The sequence below is a fragment of the Prenolepis imparis genome, unplaced genomic scaffold (genome assembly GCF_030444845.1).
Source record: "Prenolepis imparis isolate NDT839.2.m4 unplaced genomic scaffold, iyPreImpa1.0 SCAF_13, whole genome shotgun sequence".
NCBI lineage: Eukaryota > Metazoa > Arthropoda > Insecta > Hymenoptera > Formicidae > Prenolepis > Prenolepis imparis.
The window spans coordinates 9,185,636-9,207,469 of NW_028141171.1; the positions used below are offsets into that span (position 1 = coordinate 9,185,636).

General features: G+C 32.1%; 2 protein-coding genes across 2 annotated transcripts; both read left to right on the forward strand.

The window, feature by feature from the left end:
• Positions 1–3,954: 3,954 nt before the first annotated feature.
• LOC145944447 (alanine--glyoxylate aminotransferase 2-like) lies at positions 3,955–9,671 on the forward strand. Its single transcript, XM_083052774.1, has 9 exons — positions 3,955–4,101; positions 5,760–5,853; positions 5,929–6,047; positions 6,169–6,403; positions 7,685–7,778; positions 8,056–8,264; positions 8,390–8,615; positions 8,712–9,110; positions 9,270–9,671. Exons 2-9 carry the CDS (start codon positions 5,792–5,794, stop codon positions 9,378–9,380), a joined length of 1,455 nt encoding a protein of 484 aa, XP_082908900.1. The 5' UTR covers positions 3,955–4,101; positions 5,760–5,791; the 3' UTR covers positions 9,381–9,671.
• Positions 9,672–13,973: 4,302 nt separating this feature from the next.
• Positions 13,974–21,379, forward strand: Vgn (vitellogenin). Its single transcript, XM_083053554.1, has 7 exons — positions 13,974–14,103; positions 14,462–15,216; positions 15,423–16,355; positions 16,506–17,532; positions 17,606–19,429; positions 20,030–20,469; positions 20,569–21,379. Exons 1-7 carry the CDS (start codon positions 14,076–14,078, stop codon positions 21,223–21,225), a joined length of 5,664 nt encoding a protein of 1,887 aa, XP_082909680.1. The 5' UTR covers positions 13,974–14,075; the 3' UTR covers positions 21,226–21,379.
• The last annotated feature ends 455 nt before the right edge of the window (positions 21,380–21,834 follow it).

The window sequence follows — 21,834 nt, forward strand, 5'->3', positions numbered from 1 at the left end:
TGACGATACTAGAAAACGGTCTTGTGCGGAAACATTTCACGGATTTCTGGAAGGAACAAAGAAATATTTGGACGAGAAACAACAACGAAATAATTCTTAACGATCATTCTATGTACGTCGCTTTCCTCGTTATTCTTGTGGGTTACGCGATATCGCTCGTCGCATTTGCATGGGAATTAATCTCCAGCCGAATTTCGAAACGTCCAACGTTTCGAGTTAAATGTCCACGAATCATTGCACGTTAATAATAATGATGTTGATGCAGCTGGAAATTAGCTTTATAAATAGAATGGCACGTCAATTTTACACACTTTCAGATAAATAGGGTAGCACGTAAGTCGCGAAGGGGCTTGAAATATTAATAATTTTTGTTTAATATTTTTATTTATTTTTTGTAAAATAAAGTTTATAAAATGTTGAATTTTATTTTAGTTAAGTATGAAATATTATGTCATGTGACGACCATTTTCAGCTTTACAAAGTCAAGTGCATTTTTCACAATATCTCTGATGACTTTCGGCAACAATGCCCGAATTTCTTTTGAAATAATTTTCTTTACCTAAAAGATGGATTTTTGTTAATGGTTTGTAAATCCATTCTTTTAAATAGCCTTTTCAAAGCGATAAATCAAGGATAGTCACATTTAGGGCGCAGGTTATATTTGGAGTGCACTGACAATTAGCTCTATAAATAGAATGACACATCAATTTTACACGCTTTCAGATAAATCGGGTAGCACATAATTCGCGAAGGAGCTTGAAATAATAATTTTTGTTTAATAATTTTTGTTTAATATTTTTATTTTTGTTTGTAAAATAAAGTTTATAAAATGTTGAATTTTATTTTAGTTAAGTATGAAATATTATGTCATGTGACGACCATATTCAGCTTTACAAAGTCAAGTGTATTTTCCACAATATCTCTGACGACTTTCGGCAACAATGCCTGAATTTCTTTTGAAATGATTTTCTTTACCTAAAAGATGAATTTTTTGTTAATGCTTTGTAAATCCATTCTTTTAAATAGCCTTTTCAAAGCGATAAATCAAGAATAGTCACATTTAGGGCGCAGGTTATATTTGGAGTGCACTGACAATGATTTAAAAGCATTTTTGAATTTTTTACTTTAAAAGAATTCAAAAGATGTCATTAAGGTTGACTTAGGTCCTATGAACTATAGTTCAATTTTGTTGAAACATCTAGCTAGATCTACAACATCTAGCTAGATCTTCAAATTTTATGGTATAGAAGTATAGAGTATGGTACGATATTTGACAAGATTTATGATTATAACTGTACATCTTTATTTTCGAAGAAATTCTGTAATTTCTTTCTCGAACAGGTCTATGACCTTTTCGAAAGTAATGCCGCATTATACTGTACACTTAACTGGATGCAATTTTCGCTGATGAATCGTTCTCGAATTCAATTGCCCATATTCTGTAATTCTGCTTATTTACAAACTCATTTAAATGAAATTAAGCTTTATCATTAATAATAAGATTATGAATAAATTTATTATTTTCTTCTGTCAGCTGACAGAATGAGATTATAGTTTTCATAATTAATTTTCCAAGGATTTTTTATGAATTATTGAAAGGAAAAAAAGGAAAATTAAAATTAAAAAATTATTAATGTTTCAAATCGCTTCATTTATGCATCATCTTGTATTTATTTTTAGAAAAGTATTTTAGAAATGCACACATCATATGAAGAGAAATTTAACAAACATTTTCGAAGGATATATATCTAAGTTCTTAGATGCCCTATTTACAATTATAGATATATAATCTTATCTTTTATCGCATGTTACATTATTTATTATATTGCACAAAGTAGACAAGTTATTTAAAATAATATATTAACAGCTTTGAGAGAAGCTTAATTTCAGAAAAACATTTATTTTTAAAAGTGTTTATAATTAAAAATCTAATTTCTTAGACAAATTTTCGTGGAGAGAAAAAATTGATTCGAAACTGATAAAAGAATCGGAAGGTTAAAGGAAAAAAGTGAAGTAGAGATAGATAACTTTGGTATCTAATATATAAACTTGTGTATGTCACGTATGGAAGCACTTTACTTCAATAATGATAATACTTCGATAAGATTTATTTCAGCAGTCACACATAGTAGATCATCGGCTGTAAGCTCAGTGGTTAACTAAAAGAGGCAAGTCCCTCTTCGAGAATATTATCTCATGAAGAATAGATATATACATATATAGTACGAGTTGTGACGCAAGTATAACAAATAAGAGCACGTCGGATCGACGTTGCGCCTCATTCGCGCCAATAAAATCTTGCAAAACAATTTGCAATTTGCATTTCGCTTAAGATGACATCAATAAGACAGTAGAAATATACCGGGCAACTGGCACGGCGCCAGTCTGCGATATCATACGATAAACATTTGGCCTTTTTGTCTTTTTGTTTTTTTCTTTCGAAACGCTCTACAATCTTGCGATTAAATATATTTTCACTACTATAATTAATGATCGACTTACGCACCGACGTAAATAATCGATGGATAAGATTGTGCAATAAATATCTAATTCAAATATTAATGAGATAAATTTAAAAAAAAGGAAAAAAAGGAAGAAGAAAGGAAAAGAAATAGGAAATCAAATATGCAAATCTAACAATAAATAACAGAATTTTCACATAAAAATATGATATCACATAAAATTTCTTAAAAATATGCCAATTATTTTAATTATTGAAATTATAATTATTAACAGTTTGTAAAGTGACTCATTATGTATTAATTGATTCGAACCATTTGAACATTACCAGGCTATGAATTGTCAGCAGAATGACGTATCGTCGATTTCTCTTTTTCCTGCGGACATATTTCCCTTAAAATAAATAGTAAGGATTGTTGGCTCTATGCCCACAGTGGAAGATTTTGAATTAAATGTGACTTATGTTTATCACGAACGCTGTCACGGTCGCTACAATAGTCGTACCACGAGATCGGTGGTGTCGTCTAAATTGCCCGATAGCGCATATCACGTGTCGTATATCGCTATCATCGTCGAAATGTACATATACTGCACGTGAACGCCTTCATCATGACCACGATACTTGACGATGGCTCTGCCAATAGCTTTTATGATATCAATACACTCCTACTTATACAAGTCATCTGAAATAACCGTGAGCTCCGCTTATAATGAATATTTTTTAAAGTTTTATAAAAGTTAAGAGCCGAGAGAGGAAGAAAACGAGATGAAACAGAAATTTATCAGAAAAATTGTAAATAGAATAAAAGAATATTGTAAGAAATAGATACGGCGGTCATTTAGACATGACAAATGACAATTTTCAAATCATACCTAAAGATCATATATATATTTAAAAAATCTTTTTTAACAGAAGGTGACAATTTAAAATTTAAAACCTTCTAAACTCTGGAACATCTTTTAAGAAAAGATCCTTCAAATATACGAGTGCTATCTATAAATGTAGGAAATTGTAATTTATTACATTTAATTTATTACACTTAATTTATATCTTTATTACATCTACTTATATACTTTTGAGAGCGAAGCGCAAAGATCTATTCTGCCAAATCTTGTTTTCAACATCGTCAGTGTGTTAGCAAGGTCATCATTCTTAAAATAGTTAATTGCGGAAGCTTGCCACGAAACCGACTGTCAAGTTTCATTTTTATATTTATAGGACAATCTATATATATTTATACAATATATAATAACGATATAATAAATTTAAGCAAAATTAATAACTGATATCTTCAATAAACTATTCAATCTCAATTCAATCTCTCAGTGTCAAAATATATGTACATATAGAATATTTATCTTGTATTGATGTTAAATTATGTAATATAATTACTATAATATAATAATCTATTGAAGTATGTGAACAATCGACGATCAAATGACGCACTTTCATGCGTGGGAAGTGGAATGTCGATTAGGGAGGGAGTGTCATTGGTCTGACACGCGTGCGCATCCCCAGTTTTTTTACCCCCGCCGATTCATTTCTCTCTATATATGACGTCACAATTAAAGGGTCGCGGCATTGCTTTCGGCTGCACTCTCAGTAATCGCAGCGACGGTGACGTCGGACCACGAATTCAGGTAAGAAATGCACATAGTTTTTTTTTTATATTAATATCTTAATTTTTCACCGAAATAATATGCATTTTTAAATGATAGAAAATTATTCAGCGTATGCGTGCAATACTTGTTTTAAGGATGCAAATTTATTTAAATTATTGTTTTTTTTCTTTCGTGAAAGAAAAAAATGCAGTAAAATTGTTTTCTTAATTTTTATAAATTTTTTTGTCTTTAAAAAAACAATACTATATACATATACATAGAATGTCTCACTTCTCGAAATTTATTGTTTCTCTAATCGATCGATTGTCAAAAAATTTCAAGCTTTCTGTATAGAAAAAATATTATCTACTTACATAATTGTCATAGTATTAATTATGCGATAAATGTAAAACTGTAAAACATAGTAAGAGCAATTTTCTAATGAAAGAAAAAATAAAGGAATCTCTTATTCGCAGAGATCAATAATTTAAAACTTTGCAAATTAATGAAATTTTACATTACATTACATTTTATATATTACCTTCCCTATATATATATGTATACATGGCTCTTTAAAATATTAACACAATAATTATTAAAAATTTTTCTTTTTTCTCTGCACTTATTATATATATATATATGTATAAAGTATTTTCCCTCTCTCCTCTCTCAAAGTTTATTTTGCAATGCGAGGTCACACGCGAGGCCGCTTACGGAAGCACTTGCATGTAATAATCACGTGACTTATCAGCCATCGGAAAATTACTCTTTGAATCTCCTATCTTATTTATGCACTTACTTATTGTTTTAAATCTTCATTTTTGTTATCGCATTTTAGTTATATATTTCATAACAAAATTTGTGATATACATAAAGCCGATTATTTCTCAGCGCGCAAATATCGAAAAATTATAATAATAACTTTCAATTACAAATAATTGAGAAAGAAGAGTTTTTTATAAACATTAGAAAGTCTGAAAATAAATACCAAAACTACATTCTTTAACCTTTAATTAATTATATTGATTGTGAGGAAGAGTTTTTTTATGAATATTAGAAGGTCTGAAAATAGATATCAAACCTACATGCTTTATAGCAAACTTCAAATAAAATTTATTTTAACGTTATTTTATAATATAGACTTATAATTTTAATATAGACTTACTATTTTAATATAGTCTTACAAAGATATATGATGTTAAAAATTAGAAAGTTGTAATAATTTATAATATCCCTCATTTTTTTAAAGAAAAGATTGGTATCGTAAATTAATCAAATATCTTGATAACGCAAATTTCCTCGGCATTACAAAATCTCTTAAGTATTTCAGTTTAATGATACATAAACACAATGGAATGTTGGACGCGTGAAAATGTTTACTTGTGTTATCAGGAAAGCCAAAAAATCGTATATATAAATTAGTCGATTAAAGTTCTTATCATCTCTGTGTCTTTATCATTAAACTTTGTTCAAGTATCGGAAAAATTTGATAATACGTGCATCACTCTTTCAATATACTTAATCCGATAATATCATAATTGACTCAGAAAAGAGCTGACGAGATTAAACGTTGGAGTGCACATTAAATATTGTACAATCATCAAAACTATTATGATATGATAAGCTAAATTACTAATTCCTTCGAAAGGTTCGCAAAGATTGCAACGCTTATTGTATTTTTATAAATTTATTGACAGTATCTGAGGAATTTGGGGCGTAAAATTCTACTATGGAGTCTTTAGAACAAATGTCAAAATCCGATACCATAAGGCTTCGCGAACGTCATATCGGGTAAGTAACATTTAGATCAACAGCATATAAGATTTATAAGAAAATATTTCACTGATTTATTTATTTGAATTTTAGACAATCGTGTAAGCTGTTTTACAAGTCGAATCCATTAAAAATCGTAAAGGCCGAAGGACAATATATGTACGATGAGAAGGGCAATCGATACTTGGACTGCATAAATAACGTCGCTCATGGTACATTTTAAATTAATAATCAGACAATTATCGCGTTAATCTTCATTATGCGTTAATAGCGAACACTTACGGATTTTTAATATACCCCTAATAACTCTCTAAATTAATTATCCGTTTGCAGTTGGCCACTGCCATCCGGACGTCGTGCGAGCCGGGCAGGAACAAATGGCCCTGTTGTACACGAACAATCGTTTCCTTCACGACAATCTGGTGATATGCGCGAGCCGATTGGCCTCACTCTTACCGGAACCTTTGTCTGTTTGCTTCCTGGTGAATTCCGGAAGCGAGGCTAATGATTTCGCTCTCCGTCTCGCTCGGACGCACACGAAGTGCAAGGATGTCATTACGCTGGACCAGTAAGTTCCTCCTTCACTGTCAGAGCTACTCTACATGCAATATATTTCTATAACATTCTACATTGGAGCTCTACGCGCTCCACGTTCCACGTCTGAAATGAAAGTTCGTCGAAAGTTAACGAGATGAATATGAAAAGAACTTCCATTGTTCGTGCCTACTTCGGATCGAACTTTGGTCTTCTTGGCGCAAGCAATTCCACAGTGTTGGCTCGAATATGTTGGATATTTCAGCGAACAAACTTGAACGAGAAAATTCACACTAATGAAATCGATCTGTCTTTTGCTTTTTTGCAGCGTCTTTCCACTCTAAATCGACAGGGACGCCGAACATCGATGAGCGTTGATGAGATCGAACTCTAATCCAGCAGATTCGGACAAATCGGATGTGGACATTCGATTCTTTTCATCGCGGAAATAGAATTCACCGCCATAAAGATCTTGTCGCTGTTTTAGGTGGCGTAAGTCTCACGATGACGTATACGTGCCATATATGATACAAACTATATTTATTTTCTCCTTCTATCGGTGAAGACGATGTTGCTGAATATTGGACTGGACTTATCTGAAAGAGAGAGAGCGAGAGAGAGAGAGAGAGAGAAAGAGAGAAAGAAAGAATATGATAAATTATCTAATGAAAATGTCGTAAAGTAGACAAAGCAAAATTACATCACACAAAGCAAAATCGACTAGACGGTTCTGAGTTAGATGAATTTGCTCCAATTTTAGAAATATATAAAATTATGAAAGCTATTGTGAGATAATGATAGATCCGTTCTCACGAATATATTATACAGAACTATATATAGAAAATTGATAATCATAATAAATAATAATACTCTACGCTTGTGTGTTCCTATTATCACAACAGTTGTGTTATGAACAATTGCGCTTTGTCTAATTATCGATATTACTGATTCAGGGCGTCCAGAATCCGCACGAATTAATAAAATTATCATTGATCGAGTTTATGAGGTTTATGAAGTTTAAGTAGTCTCCGACAACTTTTAGATATCGTAACCATGGTTGGGTCGTTGGCCATCTTCGGCAACAATGGGAAAAAAATTTTTTTTAAAGTTATATTTTCAGGAACTGTGCTCTTTTACTAAATAAAATAACATTTATCAAAAACATATATTATATATTATATATGAGAAAATTATATAATTAATAATCCTCAGAGAAAGTTATGTTGTAGCTTTGGAAGGCTTCGAAGAATATTTGTAGTTACGATAAAATGGCCAAACAGAAAATTTGTGTTCACGTTTGTCTTTCTACTTTTAGCGCTTATCACGGACATCTCACCACGATAATCGATATCTCGCCATTCAAATTTAACAAGCCTAACGGCACCGGAAAAAGAGATTGGGTACACGTGGTAAAGTATCTATAATGCATTTTCATAAATAATTATTGAATAACATAATGAAATCGAATAAAAAAGTTAAATCAACATGCGATAGACAGATTAAAATATCTTACAATTAAAAATAAAATTACAACGCTGATTCAAGAATTTGGCGATCTAGATATTGAGATTTGGAAAGCAATCTTGCAAGAACAAATTTTTATTATATTTTAATATTTATATCGTTTGTATTTTTAAGAAAAAAGTATATATTTCATACATTTTATATCGTTTCTCTTTCTCTCAGGCTCCTTGTCCGGATGTGTACCGCGGAAAATATCGCTCCAATGATTACAACAGCGAAGATCTCGGTGTTAAATACGCCGAGGATGTAAAGCAAATCTGCGACGACATCAAAGCCAAAGGACGCGGGGTTTGCGCCTACATCGCGGAAAGTCTCATATCGGTCGGTGGACAGATTTTACCGCCACAGAATTATTTCCGGAACGCATATAAGTAAGGGACTATTTAATTTTTTTTTTTTTTTTATATAAACACACGTATACATATGTAACTTTGGAGTAACAAATATAGTAATGGGAAAAAAGGCAAGAAATAAAAGAAATTACCGATTTTTACAGGCACGTACGTGAAGCGGGAGGTGTCTGCATCGCGGATGAGGTCCAAGTCGGTTTCGGGAGAGTCGGCACTCACATGTGGGCGTTTCAATTATACGGCGAGGATGTTGTTCCAGACATAGTCACGATGGGCAAACCCATGGGTAATGGTCATCCCGTTGCGGCTGTTATTACTACGCCTGAAATCGCGCGCAGCTTCCGCGACACTGAAATTGAATATTTCAACACGGTTAGTCTCTAAAAAAAATTGATGTTGGTTAATTAAAATCTGCTCGAGAAAGGAAAATGTTCTGCTATAATAACAATATACATTCGTTGATTTTAGTATGGTGGCAATCCCGTATCCTGCGCAATGGCGAACGCGGTGATGGAGGTCATAGAACGCGAGAATCTTCAGGAGAACGCTTTGAAAGTAGGCAATCATCTGATCGCGGAGTTGGAGAAATTGGCAAAGCGACGGAAGATCATCGGCGATGTGCGCGGTGCTGGATTATTCGTAGGCATTGAGTTAGTCCGCGACAGAATTAAGAGGATACCAGCGACGGCGGAGGCGAAGCATGTTGTATCCAGGATGAAGGAAAAGAAGATCCTCGTCAGTAGCGACGGACCTGATAACAACGTTCTGAAACTGAAGCCGCCGATGGTCTTCTCTATTGAAAATGTCAATCATTTCGTATCCGTTCTCGACGAAGTACTTGAAGAAGTTGACATCGATTTCAACGAGGTGATTTACATCTTACATTTACTTAAAAATATATCAATGATTATAATTATCTTCATTAAGGCACAATGTGGGTTCTTTTATCATAACAAAAAATTTATTTAAAGTAAGTGGTTTAAAAATAACTCATTGTTAATAATTGTTTAATAATAATTGTTTCAGGAGCCGGAAATTACTACAACTATTATCAAAGCAACGATCTCTTCTATAGAAGTCGATACAAACACATCCGCAGTGAACAGCGGAAATTCATTATTCGTTCGCGCTAATTAATAATATAATCTGCAAATATTGCAAATACTAAAGTTTTAGTAATTTTATAAAGTATTATTATTTTTAAGATAATTAAGATAAATGTTATCATTCTTATCACATACATACATATATTTTTACTGCTTCATCGAAAACATGTATATAAATAAAAATTAGAATTAGTTTATTAAAATAAAACAATATACATATACTCTTCTCTTTCTATTAAGATCTTATAATATATGTATAGATATAAATATATATAAAATATATTTTTAAATAAATAATTTTAATAAATAATTTTAAATAAAATATATAGTTATTTATTAGTCTCATCCCCCCTTCTATAAACTGAGGTTTATTTTTGTTGTCATTAATATAATAAATATTAATGTACACGATGTCTGTAAAATATTTATAATTACACTTTACAATTATTATTAATTGTACTGATAAAAGAAATTGTGTAAATATGGTAAATTCTTTCTTGTCAAATTATAGTTCTTCTCAATTCTCAAATGCAGATTTTTTAGTAAAAGTTTACTACATTAAACTACGCTATTAAAAATTGTTTGTTAAAATTAACAAATATAGAGGTAAAAATAAACAAAAAGTCTAGACAAGATCCGCTTTTAATAAAGAAAATTAGAAGCACGGTGTGCAGTCTAAGAGACATGAAAATAAGTGTTGCATTTTATCATTATTCAATAATATTAGTAAAAAAATAAAATGCGATTGCTTTAATTGCTTAATAATATTTTATCGCAGTGATATGTTGTCCATGATTTATTCAATAATTTAATAATACATGCTTGAGAGTCAGTGTAATATCTACCCGGGAAAAAATGGCCCATGCATAATTATATATAATTATATATAAGGCACTATATATATTTATATATGAAATATGCCCATATATAAATATATGCAAATATATATAATTATATATAATCATATATATTTGTATATATTTATATATGGGCATATTTCATATATAAATATATATAGTGCCTTATATACAATTATACATAATTATATATAATTATGTATAATTGTATATAATCACACATAATCTCGAATAATATATATATATAATAAAAATAATTTGTGAGTACAAAACATACCCAGACAGCACAATGACGTTTTAGAAACGTATTAAAAATATACATATTGGACGTTTTGTACGTATTTATAACATTCATATTAGAGCCTTAGACATCTTTAAAACATTTTAAAAATCCAGTGTTACTTTTCTGGACAATCGAAAAATGTCCATTTTAAGGACTAAACGGACTAAAATTGGACCTGTTTCAAACATTGAACGTATATTTTAAAGTAGATAGATGTAGGTATATATGTAAGTTTATATATTTAGAGTACTGAATATATCTATTTTAGTATCTCATACAAAGCATCAAAAAATTGCAGAAATCTTGCGAACATCCAAAAGAGATAAGAAAAAAATTGTTGGAACTGTGTAAGTTTGTTCTGTTTATCCGTAATACTCGGATATTATTCGGTTATTATAATATTAATAATCGATTTATGCAAGCTTTATATATAATTCTCATAACAAATCTTAAATACGAGAAAGATAGCGCCTTGCGCGTCGCGTAGCAGTAAATAAAAGAACTAATGATTAATGAATACTGTTTTTATAATATTTTTGGAATGTTGCAGTAATATTTCGTATAAAATACTATAGTTACATGTTCTTATAATGTCTCTCCAATATTACGTTGCAACTTGTAAGATTATAATATTGCTGCAATGTAAATAAAATGTTCTGTGCTGTACGTAAAAAAACGTTTTTAAAACGTCTAAATATAATATATACTTTGAATGTCTAATAATGGATATTCTTAAAACGTTCATATTATATCCATGGACGTTTGGACTAAATAAAAACCAAAACTGGACTGGACGGAATATATAAATATATACATATATGCAAACCAAAATTTTCTCGTTAGATTAAAATTATATTTGATCTTATATAGTTTTATATAATTGTATATAATGCTATGTATAATTGCATATAATTTTATACAATTGAATATAACATATTATATATTATATATAATCAAATATATTTGCATATAATTATATATGGGCAAATTTTCTGGAATGCATGGCAATCATAATTATATATATAGTTATATATATAATTTTGTATGATGTTATATATTGTCATATATTACCGTGTATGAGGTTATATATAATTTACATATAATTTTATACAATTATATATATTTATATATGAATTATATATATTTATATATAATTATACATGGGCCATTTTTCCCGGATCATGATTATATATAGTTATATATAATTTTGTATGATGTTATATATTGTCATATATAACCGTGTATGAGGTTATATATAATTTACATATAATTTTATACAATTATATATATTTATATATGAATTATATATAATTATATATAATTATATATAATTATACATGAGCCATTTTTTCCCGGGTAGATACATTTTGTGTATCTGAGCTTGTATCTTATATACATTCGAATTGGATCTGGATTGGAATATCTGTATCTGTATCTGTATCTACCTACAAAACATAGTATCTGAATTGCTTTTCAGATACATTTTCACATATTTCTTCCAATTGACTAATTCTTTAAATTTTTAAAAGATCAAACCACATTAGAAACAGCTGACAGTGCTATCGACATGGTGGTTATTCTCTCTTATTTATCAGACAAAAAAATATCGCATCAACAGCGCGTTTTCCTCGTATGAAACATTTGTTTTTAATATTTAACACAATTATATTGTCAGCAGTTGATTGATTATTTAGCATTGGTAATCAAATTTTAGTACGGCGAAATAGATTGAGTAACGATATCTTTAATACATTTTTGATGTGTAAGACTAACTAATAAACTCGTAATGTAAATAAAAAATATTAATAAATAAAAGATTTATTCATTATATTTCGTGAATATATTACTATTATTATGTATTTAAAAGTATCTGATACTTATCTGAGATATTTTTTTAATATCCAAGTATCTGTCTATATACATTTTAATTTGTGTATTTGTATCTGTATCTATTAGATACAAATACTCAAATTTTTTTACATGTATCTGTATCTGTATTAAGATACATTTTAAATGTATTTTACCCATTACTGTTGATAATTTACTTGTATATATTAGAATTTGTTTTATTAATTTGCAATTCTTTTAAACGTCTATACATAGAAAAGGATACATTCGCAGATCTATGTTTGTCAATGAAATTTCTTCAATATTATATATATAATTCATAGAACACGTTTATATAAAATTTAATTAAGTATTTCAAAGATATTTTATATCTTGTATCTAATATTTCTTGTATAAATTCAATATTTTCTCCTAGATTACATAATATTTTCCAGTTTAAGAAAGAATTTATTCTATGTTCCTTTCAATCTTGGACTTTGTTAAATAATCAAATATTAAGAATACCACATTATGTTTTTTATAAATACTACATTGTATATTAAGAAATTGAAAGCGCATAGAATATTGAAGAAAAAAACCTGTATATGCTTCTTACACGTGTGAAAGTTTATCAATAGTTTGGAAAAAGACATAGTTACAAAAATGCATTAACGGAAATGTTATTCACATGTAGATTTTTTCTGATCACGTAATCAACATTAGAAAACATCTCTTGACACCGATATCTCGCGACCTGGATCAAGGTTTAATATTTTTAATTTTTGTTTTCCGTTGCAAATACACTATTTCACATTACATCCGCAAATATCTCCTGCTGCGCGTTATTCACTGTCGTTTTAATCTATGTTAAAAATGCAATATAAAAAGAAATAAAATAAAACAACATCTGATGACAGTGTCTGTGATCGTTATATGAATGATCCCCAGATACAGAAGATTCAACCCTTACAGAAAATTATCAGTGACGTGTCGCGAATCTTATAATAAGTTGCTTTTCTGTTTACTCGACTAAATTAGATATAACGCGACTATGAAAAATTGCCATTTCTATCGAACGTTATGATTAGAATTAGATAAAAACTAGCAAAATAGACGTGCGCGTAAACACAATCTTTTAAATTTTCATATTCGAAATATGAAATATTGATTAATTAATTTTTATATTAAATTTAAGCTATTAATTAATAAATTTTTATATTAAGTTTAAGATGATAATTATTTTATCTCATCTTTAATAAAAAATATATGATATATAAGTATATAAAAGTATATTTGTTATATATAAGTATATTACTTTGTATAAGATTTAGATTTTTATCTTATTGTTATATAACAACGGAGAACATTTTTTGATTACAATTTCCAATTACATTAAACGCGCGCATTTTGATAAATTTTAATATATTAATTAAAAATAGCTATCAAGTAACAGTTATCAATATATTTTAATCGACTAGCAAAGTAAATAATATCTCCGGACGAAGTTCAAGTTCTGTCCGGAAGTCCGATGTCACGACCGCATCTCTACTTTCTGAACTATGTTACGGATGTCACAAGTAATCGCGGGCGAGGTTAAAAAAAGTTTGTCACGCGTTTTTGAATGATATAGTTTCAAGTTCGTGCGGACACGAAATCTGTGATCATCGGAGGGTCAAGCTGAGTTGGCACACTCCTGGATATAAATTCAATCAATGAGACGAAGCTTTCATTTCGCATTGGGTATTGGCCATACAACACCATGTGGTCTCTTCTGATATTCTTATGCGGTAAGTAGACATTAACTTTATGGATAAGAATGATAGCTTTTATATGAAACTTGTGAATAATGTCACTTTCAATATTTTAATGAAAGTGTCTAAAAAGAACAGTAAAACATTTTTCTAGAATTGTAAAATTATTATTGTGAAATCTCCGGCTTATATATATATATATATATATATATATATATATATATATATATAGGGTCTTATATGCACACATATTATCCAAAATAATTGCATGAATGTGCAAATGTGCAAGAGCAAATCGAATATTTTAAAACAATGTAATAAAATATTATTTTACAACGAAATATACGAGTATTCCAATTAAATATTGAAACATGACGCTTTTTTGTTTCAACAGTTAGCGTGTCCTTGGGCTATTGTTCCCAGCACGAACATGCCTGGGATTCAGGAAATGAGTATAAATATCTTATACAAACTCAAACGTTGACGACCTTGGAAGTAAGCCAACAACAAGCTTCCGGAATTATGATGGAAGGCGTTCTCACCGTTCAGGCGCAAACACCAAACAAATTGCAAGCAAGGGTTTCTAAGCTGCAATATACTCGCGTGAACGGGCAACCACCGCCTCATGACGAGGTAAATCAATGGAATAAAAATAAAGATCGTCACACTGTTCCGATGTCCGGAAAACCGTTCGAGATTACGATGAAGCACGGAGTGATTCGGGATTTATTAGTCGAAAAGGATGTACCTGTTTGGGAAGTAAATATGCTGAAGGGCATCATGGGCCAGCTGCAGGTCGACACGCAGGGCGAAAATAACAAGCCGAGCAAGTACGATCAAATACCCGAGGACGAGGAACGACCATATGCTTCATATAAAGTTGTGGAGGACTCCGTCGGTGGCAATTGCGAGGTTTATTACGATATCGCGCCATTGTTCGAAGATACTGTCAACGATAGGACAGAATTAATACCTTTTCCGCATCTCGACCAGGAAAATAATAGCTCGAATTATATCGAAATTAGAAAAACAAAGGATTATCAAAAATGCCAGCACCGACGGACCTATCGTTATAATCAACAAGTTAATTGGCCAATTTGGCCGATTAGTGCGTCAAAACCGAATGAGCCAAATGACCAACCTATTTCGGTAAGTTAGATATCGATTTATGTATAAGCCTTATGTATAAGTATTATGATCTGACTGATAAAATTGTTTCATAATTTAGAGATATTTAAAAAAAGTTTTTTTGCGCGATATTTCGAATATCTCTACTTTTCTATGCTTTAAAATGTAAATACCGTAGACAATAAAAAATAAAATAATAAGATTTTGCGATAATGTGGTTATTACAGCAAGTATCTACAAATCATATGGCCATCTCGGGTAATCTGAAACGTTTCACTATCCAATCATCGATGATGAACAGCGACATATCTGTCAAACTTGGAGGCAAAGATTCTGCGGTCGGCACTGTTTCTACTAAAATGAATCTAACATTAGTCGAAAAAAATAGGATCTCCGAACACATGCAACCGAAAACAAGTCAACTCGTATCAACCGGAAACCTAGTTTACATGTACAACAATCCGTCCTCTGACGAACTCAGCCCACGTAAACCGGGAGTCAGTCGAAATTCTCCGGAAGACCAATCATCCGAAACTTCAAGCTCCAGTTCAAGCTCCAGTTCAAGTTCCAGCGAAGAGACTCATCGCAAATCAATAAAGTCATTGTTGCAAAATGATCATCAAGACAACAGCAGCAGCAGCAGCAGTTCCTCAAGTAGCTCAAGTTCCAGCGAGGAGTACCCTCATGACCCGGAATTGTATAACTCGTACTTAAACGAGGTTCCGCATTATCCGTTCTTGCCTCTCTATGTCGGCATAAATGGCAAGAACATCCATACAGCTGACAAGATTGACACGGTGCAATTAGCCGCAAATCTGGCGATCCAAATAGCCGAAGGAGTACAGGATCCTAATGTCCAAGAACCCGGTGAGACGCTAGAGAAGATTACGATTTTACAAAATCTGCTTCGCACCATGAATACCGAACAGCTACTCAAAGTAGAGCAACACACACGCGGATTAGTCAAAGGGAATGTTTTGGGCGTTTTAAGGAATATCCTTTTCAAGATTTTAGCGGAGGTCGGAACAAGATCTGCTCTCGAAATCATCAAAAAATGGGTCGAGAATAAACTGTTATCGGGCTTAAATGCGGCAATGACCATTTCGAGAATTCCCAAAACCGTTCGCACACTTACACCGGAATATGTCAGAACATTTTACGTAAGTATTCGTTTACGCACGATAAAGTCTAAACCAAACTATAATATTTTCAATTTGCAAAAATAGTAACATCAGTAATTATAAATCGCACTTTTGTATCTAAAATGTTAATTTTAATATCTGTGCAATCTTTTTCTCTTTGGTCTACAGAAAATGATTTCCTCGCCAGAAGTGCGAAATCAAGATTATTTGAAAGTAGCTGGGCCCTTAGCATTAGGCGAATTGATTAATAATGTTCAAAACAACAAAAGAAACAATCCACTACACAAATCCGGCCATATGAGGGCCCAACCTGTAGACGTACGTGAAGTTATTAATTATTTCAATCAACAATTGAAACAAGCCATCAGCGAAAATGATAGCCCGACAACACAGACGTACATATTAGCATTGGGAAGTACCGCTCATTCAGCGATTCTCCCAATTTTCGAACCATATTTGGAAAGGAAAGAACCGCTGTCCAAATATCAACATATGCTAATAGTTACCGCGTTGGCTCCATTAGCCAAAACCAATCCGAATGCCGTTAAATCTGTCCTCTACAAAATCTACTCGAACGTAGAGGAGCCTGACGAGATACGTGTCGCGGCGTTTTACAATCTTATTAAGACCAAGCCATCTCTGTCTACGTTCTTGCGCATAGCGCATTATACTAAATACGATAGCAGCAATCAGGTGAACTCTGCTGTTGTGTCCACCATAAAGAGTCTCGCTAATTTACAACAGTGGGATTCGAAAAGTATCGCTTTGAAGGCTCGTCTCGCTAAAAGATTATTGACTAACAAGCGCTTCCATGTCACGGATTCTTATGGCTATTACAAGGACACAACTGATAAGAGCAATCCCATTCAAAGACTCTTAGTCGAAACAATTCAAAGTCAGAGACATTCACCGAAGTATGCACATCTGGAAGTAGATATTGCAAATGATTACGTAAAAAGTTTGGCCGCGCAATTCGAATTTGGAGTATCAAATATTGAACAGCTTTTAGAGTTTTTCCAAGTTTCTCCGGAGACCAAACAAAACCAGAAAAAATCGGTCGCTGAAAAGATCGCACGCGCAATTGGTGTTCTGCCTGGTTTACCAGAATATTTAGAAGGGTACTTTTTGACTGCCACCTCAAACGAAGTGCAATTCTATCCCTTCGACACGAATGTTCTTATGAACTCTCTCCAGAGTAAGTATACATTTCGTTTTAGAGAGTTTTACTTTCAAACATATAAATCTAATTATCTGATATTGTTTTACAGATATAAAGGAGAACATTCAACAGCACCAACAACTGAATTTGAATCGTGTACGAAGTCGCGATACGATAATCGGATTTGCGACGGAAAGCGGTCTGCCTTTTACTTATACTGTACAAGCACCAATTTTACACCAAATTAAAACAGAAAATGCAAAGGTAGAAAATGATAATCATTCCAAAGCCGCGAAAGGCACGCTCAGTATATTAGTAGTCGGTAGAATAGAAAATAGATACGGTTTCGTGACACCTTTCGAGCATCAACAATACCTCGGCGGTGTTGATAGAGATTATCATGTATACCTACCAACAGAATTTGAGGTTGAATATCAACATCAACCCGACAGAAGCAACGTTAGCTTGAAGATAAGAATGAATCAAAACTTACCTCGATCGCATCAGCAGGGCCAGCAAGTGATGCACACAAGCACTACTCCCTTCATTACGCAGCACAACATTCTTGATCTTCAACCATTACGTCACAACACAAACAGGCAATTAGTACTCTTTAACGCGCGGCAAGAAGTCACGAAACGCAATTTATCGGTCGGAGTAATCAATGTCGCTATGGAATACGACAAAGCAGCGAAGAACACACTGGATAAAAATGTAATGGAATTGCTAATGCCTTCGAATAATGAAGATATACATCACAAGAAGATCAGTGTAGTTTTGAGTGACAATGCAGCAAGGAATGGAATAAATATGAACATGGTGCACGTTAGAAGCTCTAAGGATAATGTACCTGTGCAATCCGATCCACAGACGTCGCCAAGTTTGATAGTTTCTGACAAACAACCGAACAGCGAAGCGAGAAGAAAGCAATTCCTGTCGCAACTCAGCAACAGTTTGACACATTCCACCAATAATGTATGGGACATAGATGTTGAATATCCGACATTATTTAAACAGAACCGTCAAGTTCTCACCGTCGGCGTAGGACACAGCAACGTAGACCAGAAATATCGTACTCTTGTCTATTGGAATGTCCAAACGACGAAGGATGGAATTATCGAGAATGAATTGTTAGCTACTGGAAACATGAGAGTATCGCCGAAGACTCCTCTAAATTACGAAAATATGATGAGCCGTGAACAACAAAATAATTTCGAGCTGAATGTGCAATATGGAAAGACTGACGCTAACAGACAAAACCTGAATGTCCAAGGAAATATAATACAAAGTAACGATCTGAAGGATCTAATAAAGTCTACTGAAACAGTCAAGCAATGTCAAGAAGATGCTAAGGAAGGTAACAGAGGGACGCAAGCCTGTCAGAAGGCCGTTGAGCTTGCCAGTATGAAGGATCGCGTCAAGCTCTCAATGAATATTGGTTCTGAGAATCAACGCCAAATTATGAAGAAAATTCTTGAATTTATCAGTAATATCCTCGGCGGAAAACTGAGAATAATAAATGAAAGATCGACTGGAAAGAACACTATTGACATGGAAATAAAAGTATCACCCGATCAGGACCAGACAGACATCTCTATATCTAGTTCTGACATGGAACTTTCCTTTTTCATACCCGAAGATCCTGACTTTGATGAACAATCATCATCGCAGCAATTGTCATCACAAGTGTTATTAGGATTGTCACATCAATTAGCAAAGGAATTGACACCACAATCGTCATCCGAATCATTATGGCAATCAGCATTGAAATTCGTCTCGCAAATCTCATTGAGATTGCCATCGCAATCGTCATATGGATCAGCAGTGGAATTCTTCCCGCAATCGTCATATGGATCAGTAGTGGAATTCTTCCCGCAATTGTCATTGGGATCGCTTCAAAAGCAAATCAAATTAAAAGAACAGGCACCACAGGGTGAGTAGATGCAGATTTTTTAAAAAGATAGAAATATTTATTAGTATTATATATGAGAGAAATAAACAGGATTAATAGCGTGGTAATAAGCGCAAATAAAAATCAATTTGAAAAATTCATATAATGTTTATTATATATGTTTCGGTCCACTTCGGGCTATTTTTAAAACTGTGTGAATATACAAAAATACAAAGCATATAAAAAAGTGCAACATAATAAGCACGAATAAAGTGGAAACTACATAATAAAATAGAAGATATATGTTTTAATTTAATATATTAATAACATGTATTTTATAATTGAAAATAACATAACGCTTGAATGATAACATGAAAATTGATGCTTTCATATTTTACGACTATATATTCACATTAGAGCTCTTAATGTTTTCTCAATTTCCACAAGCGTATATTTTTTACTATCATTATTGTATTAGTAAAATTAATAATTTATTGCGCTGTTATTTATCTTGTCACACTTTGTCGTATCATAATTATTTGGATAAAAGTACATTATGCGATATGTATAAATAAACATGTATTCTTTATACGTACAGGTGTCATTTCTGTAAGGTAATATTACTTAATTTATCTTTTGCAGGTGTGTGTTATTTCGACCAAAACCATCAGGTTTCTACTTTTGATGGTAAACTATATACCCTGGATGCAGGGAAATATTGGCAAGTCGTTCTCATTCCTGATCCGACATATAATTTCCAAGGAGAAGCAGCGAAATATGCAGAAGTGGCTATTTTAGGTCGAGAGAAAGACGGCTTCAAACAAGTCCGCTTCTACTTTGGTGACAAAGAAGTTCAATTGCAAAAATCGAATAATGAGATCCAAGTTTTAATTGACGGACAGCAAATCCATAATTTTAAAAAGCCAAATCCAAACGATCCAACCCAGCCAGGATACCATCACGACATAGACAGCAATGAAAATTACATCGACGTTTACCAATTACCGGACAAATCGATCCACATTGATTCTAAGAAATATGAAATCAATGCCGTATATGACGGACAACGTTTTCGAATTCAGGTGAGTAAAATGAAAAAGAAAGAAAGAAAAACTGATAACATTAGAGATTAGTTATGATAATATAAGAAATATAAATCGACATAAATTTTGTTATTCCAGACATCCTCCAAATATCGCAATACCATACGCGGTCTTTGCGGTAATTACAACAGTAACCCCAATGACGAGTTCGTAACTCCTTCTAACTGCTTCCTACGTCAATCGGCACTATTCAATGACATATATACTGTGATGGAGGACGGCCAGCAAGGATTCATTGCAAAGAACAATGATAAACAGCAATTATGCACTCCACAAAACTTGCATCATCAGAACAATGTTGTTAGCGACTACGAAGCGGGAAGAGCTTCGGTTGCAAGTAATTGGGGCTATCATGATAACACTGGCAGAAAGATACAAAGAAATAGAAAGCAATTTCATGAAAATAACACCAGGAACCAAAACAGTAATCCAGAGAACAGCAATGAAAATGAGGATAATTTAGATCCGAATAGAGCTTCATTTAATTATCGCACACACACCCAGCAGAAAGATAATAGGATCTGTTTCTCTGTCAGACCTATACCCGAATGCCTCCAGAATGCCAAGCCCGTCGAAGTAAAAGACAAATTGTATGGATATTTCTGCATGGAGAGGAACCAAGAGTCTGAACAATTGCTGGATAGAATCAAGCAAGGAGCTAATCCGGATCTGTCCCGAAAACCTGTCCACGAATATTATAATGAATCAGTTCCTGTTGCTTGCCAAGCTGCGTAATCATACATTACGCAGATATATCGAACGTGCATACTTAATCGAAAGAAATGACCCTTTTATGTTTTCTTTTTTTTTTTTAGAAACCCCTATAAATATATTATTTTAGTAAATAAAGAAATGTAAGCAATAATAAAGTTGAATCTTTTCAACGTAATTATCAGTGTCTTTTCTTTTTTACATTATACTCTATTAAATGAATTACAAGCACATTAAATACACGCGATACATTTATGTCGACTAATGAAAAAGATAAAAGTGTATCTTGTTAATATATAAATATAATTATTTGTATTTTTAGATTTTTCCTTCTAAATTGTAATAGAACACTTAAAATAACAAATGTGTGAATCAAACGTAAATAGTTTAATCTAGGTGGAAGACCATTTTATCGATAGTTTATACATATACACTTTTTATTGCATGCAGATTTTGGTGCAAACATTTACGGGAATAGCTACATTGTTAAAATAGAACGCTTTAATTATAGTAATAATGAGTAATATTTTGAATCATTAACAATAGTGAATAATATCATTCTCTTAGGAAAAAATTGATTTATTAAAAAAAAGACAAATTCTTACAATGATTTCTAAAAAATAAAATATAATT

Excerpts from the sequence above, each read along its gene's own strand:
- Vgn (XM_083053554.1), top strand. The coding sequence starts at position 14,076 with ATGTGGTCTCTTCTGATATTCTTATGCG. Across the intron at positions 15,217-15,422 it reads CAAATGACCAACCTATTTCG|CAAGTATCTACAAATCATAT; the intron begins GTAAGTTAGATA and ends TGGTTATTACAG. Across the intron at positions 16,356-16,505 it reads AATATGTCAGAACATTTTAC|AAAATGATTTCCTCGCCAGA; the intron begins GTAAGTATTCGT and ends TTTGGTCTACAG.
- LOC145944447 (XM_083052774.1), top strand. The coding sequence starts at position 5,792 with ATGGAGTCTTTAGAACAAATGTCAAAATCCGATACCATAAGGCTTCGC. Across the intron at positions 6,048-6,168 it reads CATAAATAACGTCGCTCATG|TTGGCCACTGCCATCCGGAC; the intron begins GTACATTTTAAA and ends ATCCGTTTGCAG. Across the intron at positions 7,779-8,055 it reads AAAGAGATTGGGTACACGTG|GCTCCTTGTCCGGATGTGTA; the intron begins GTAAAGTATCTA and ends TCTTTCTCTCAG.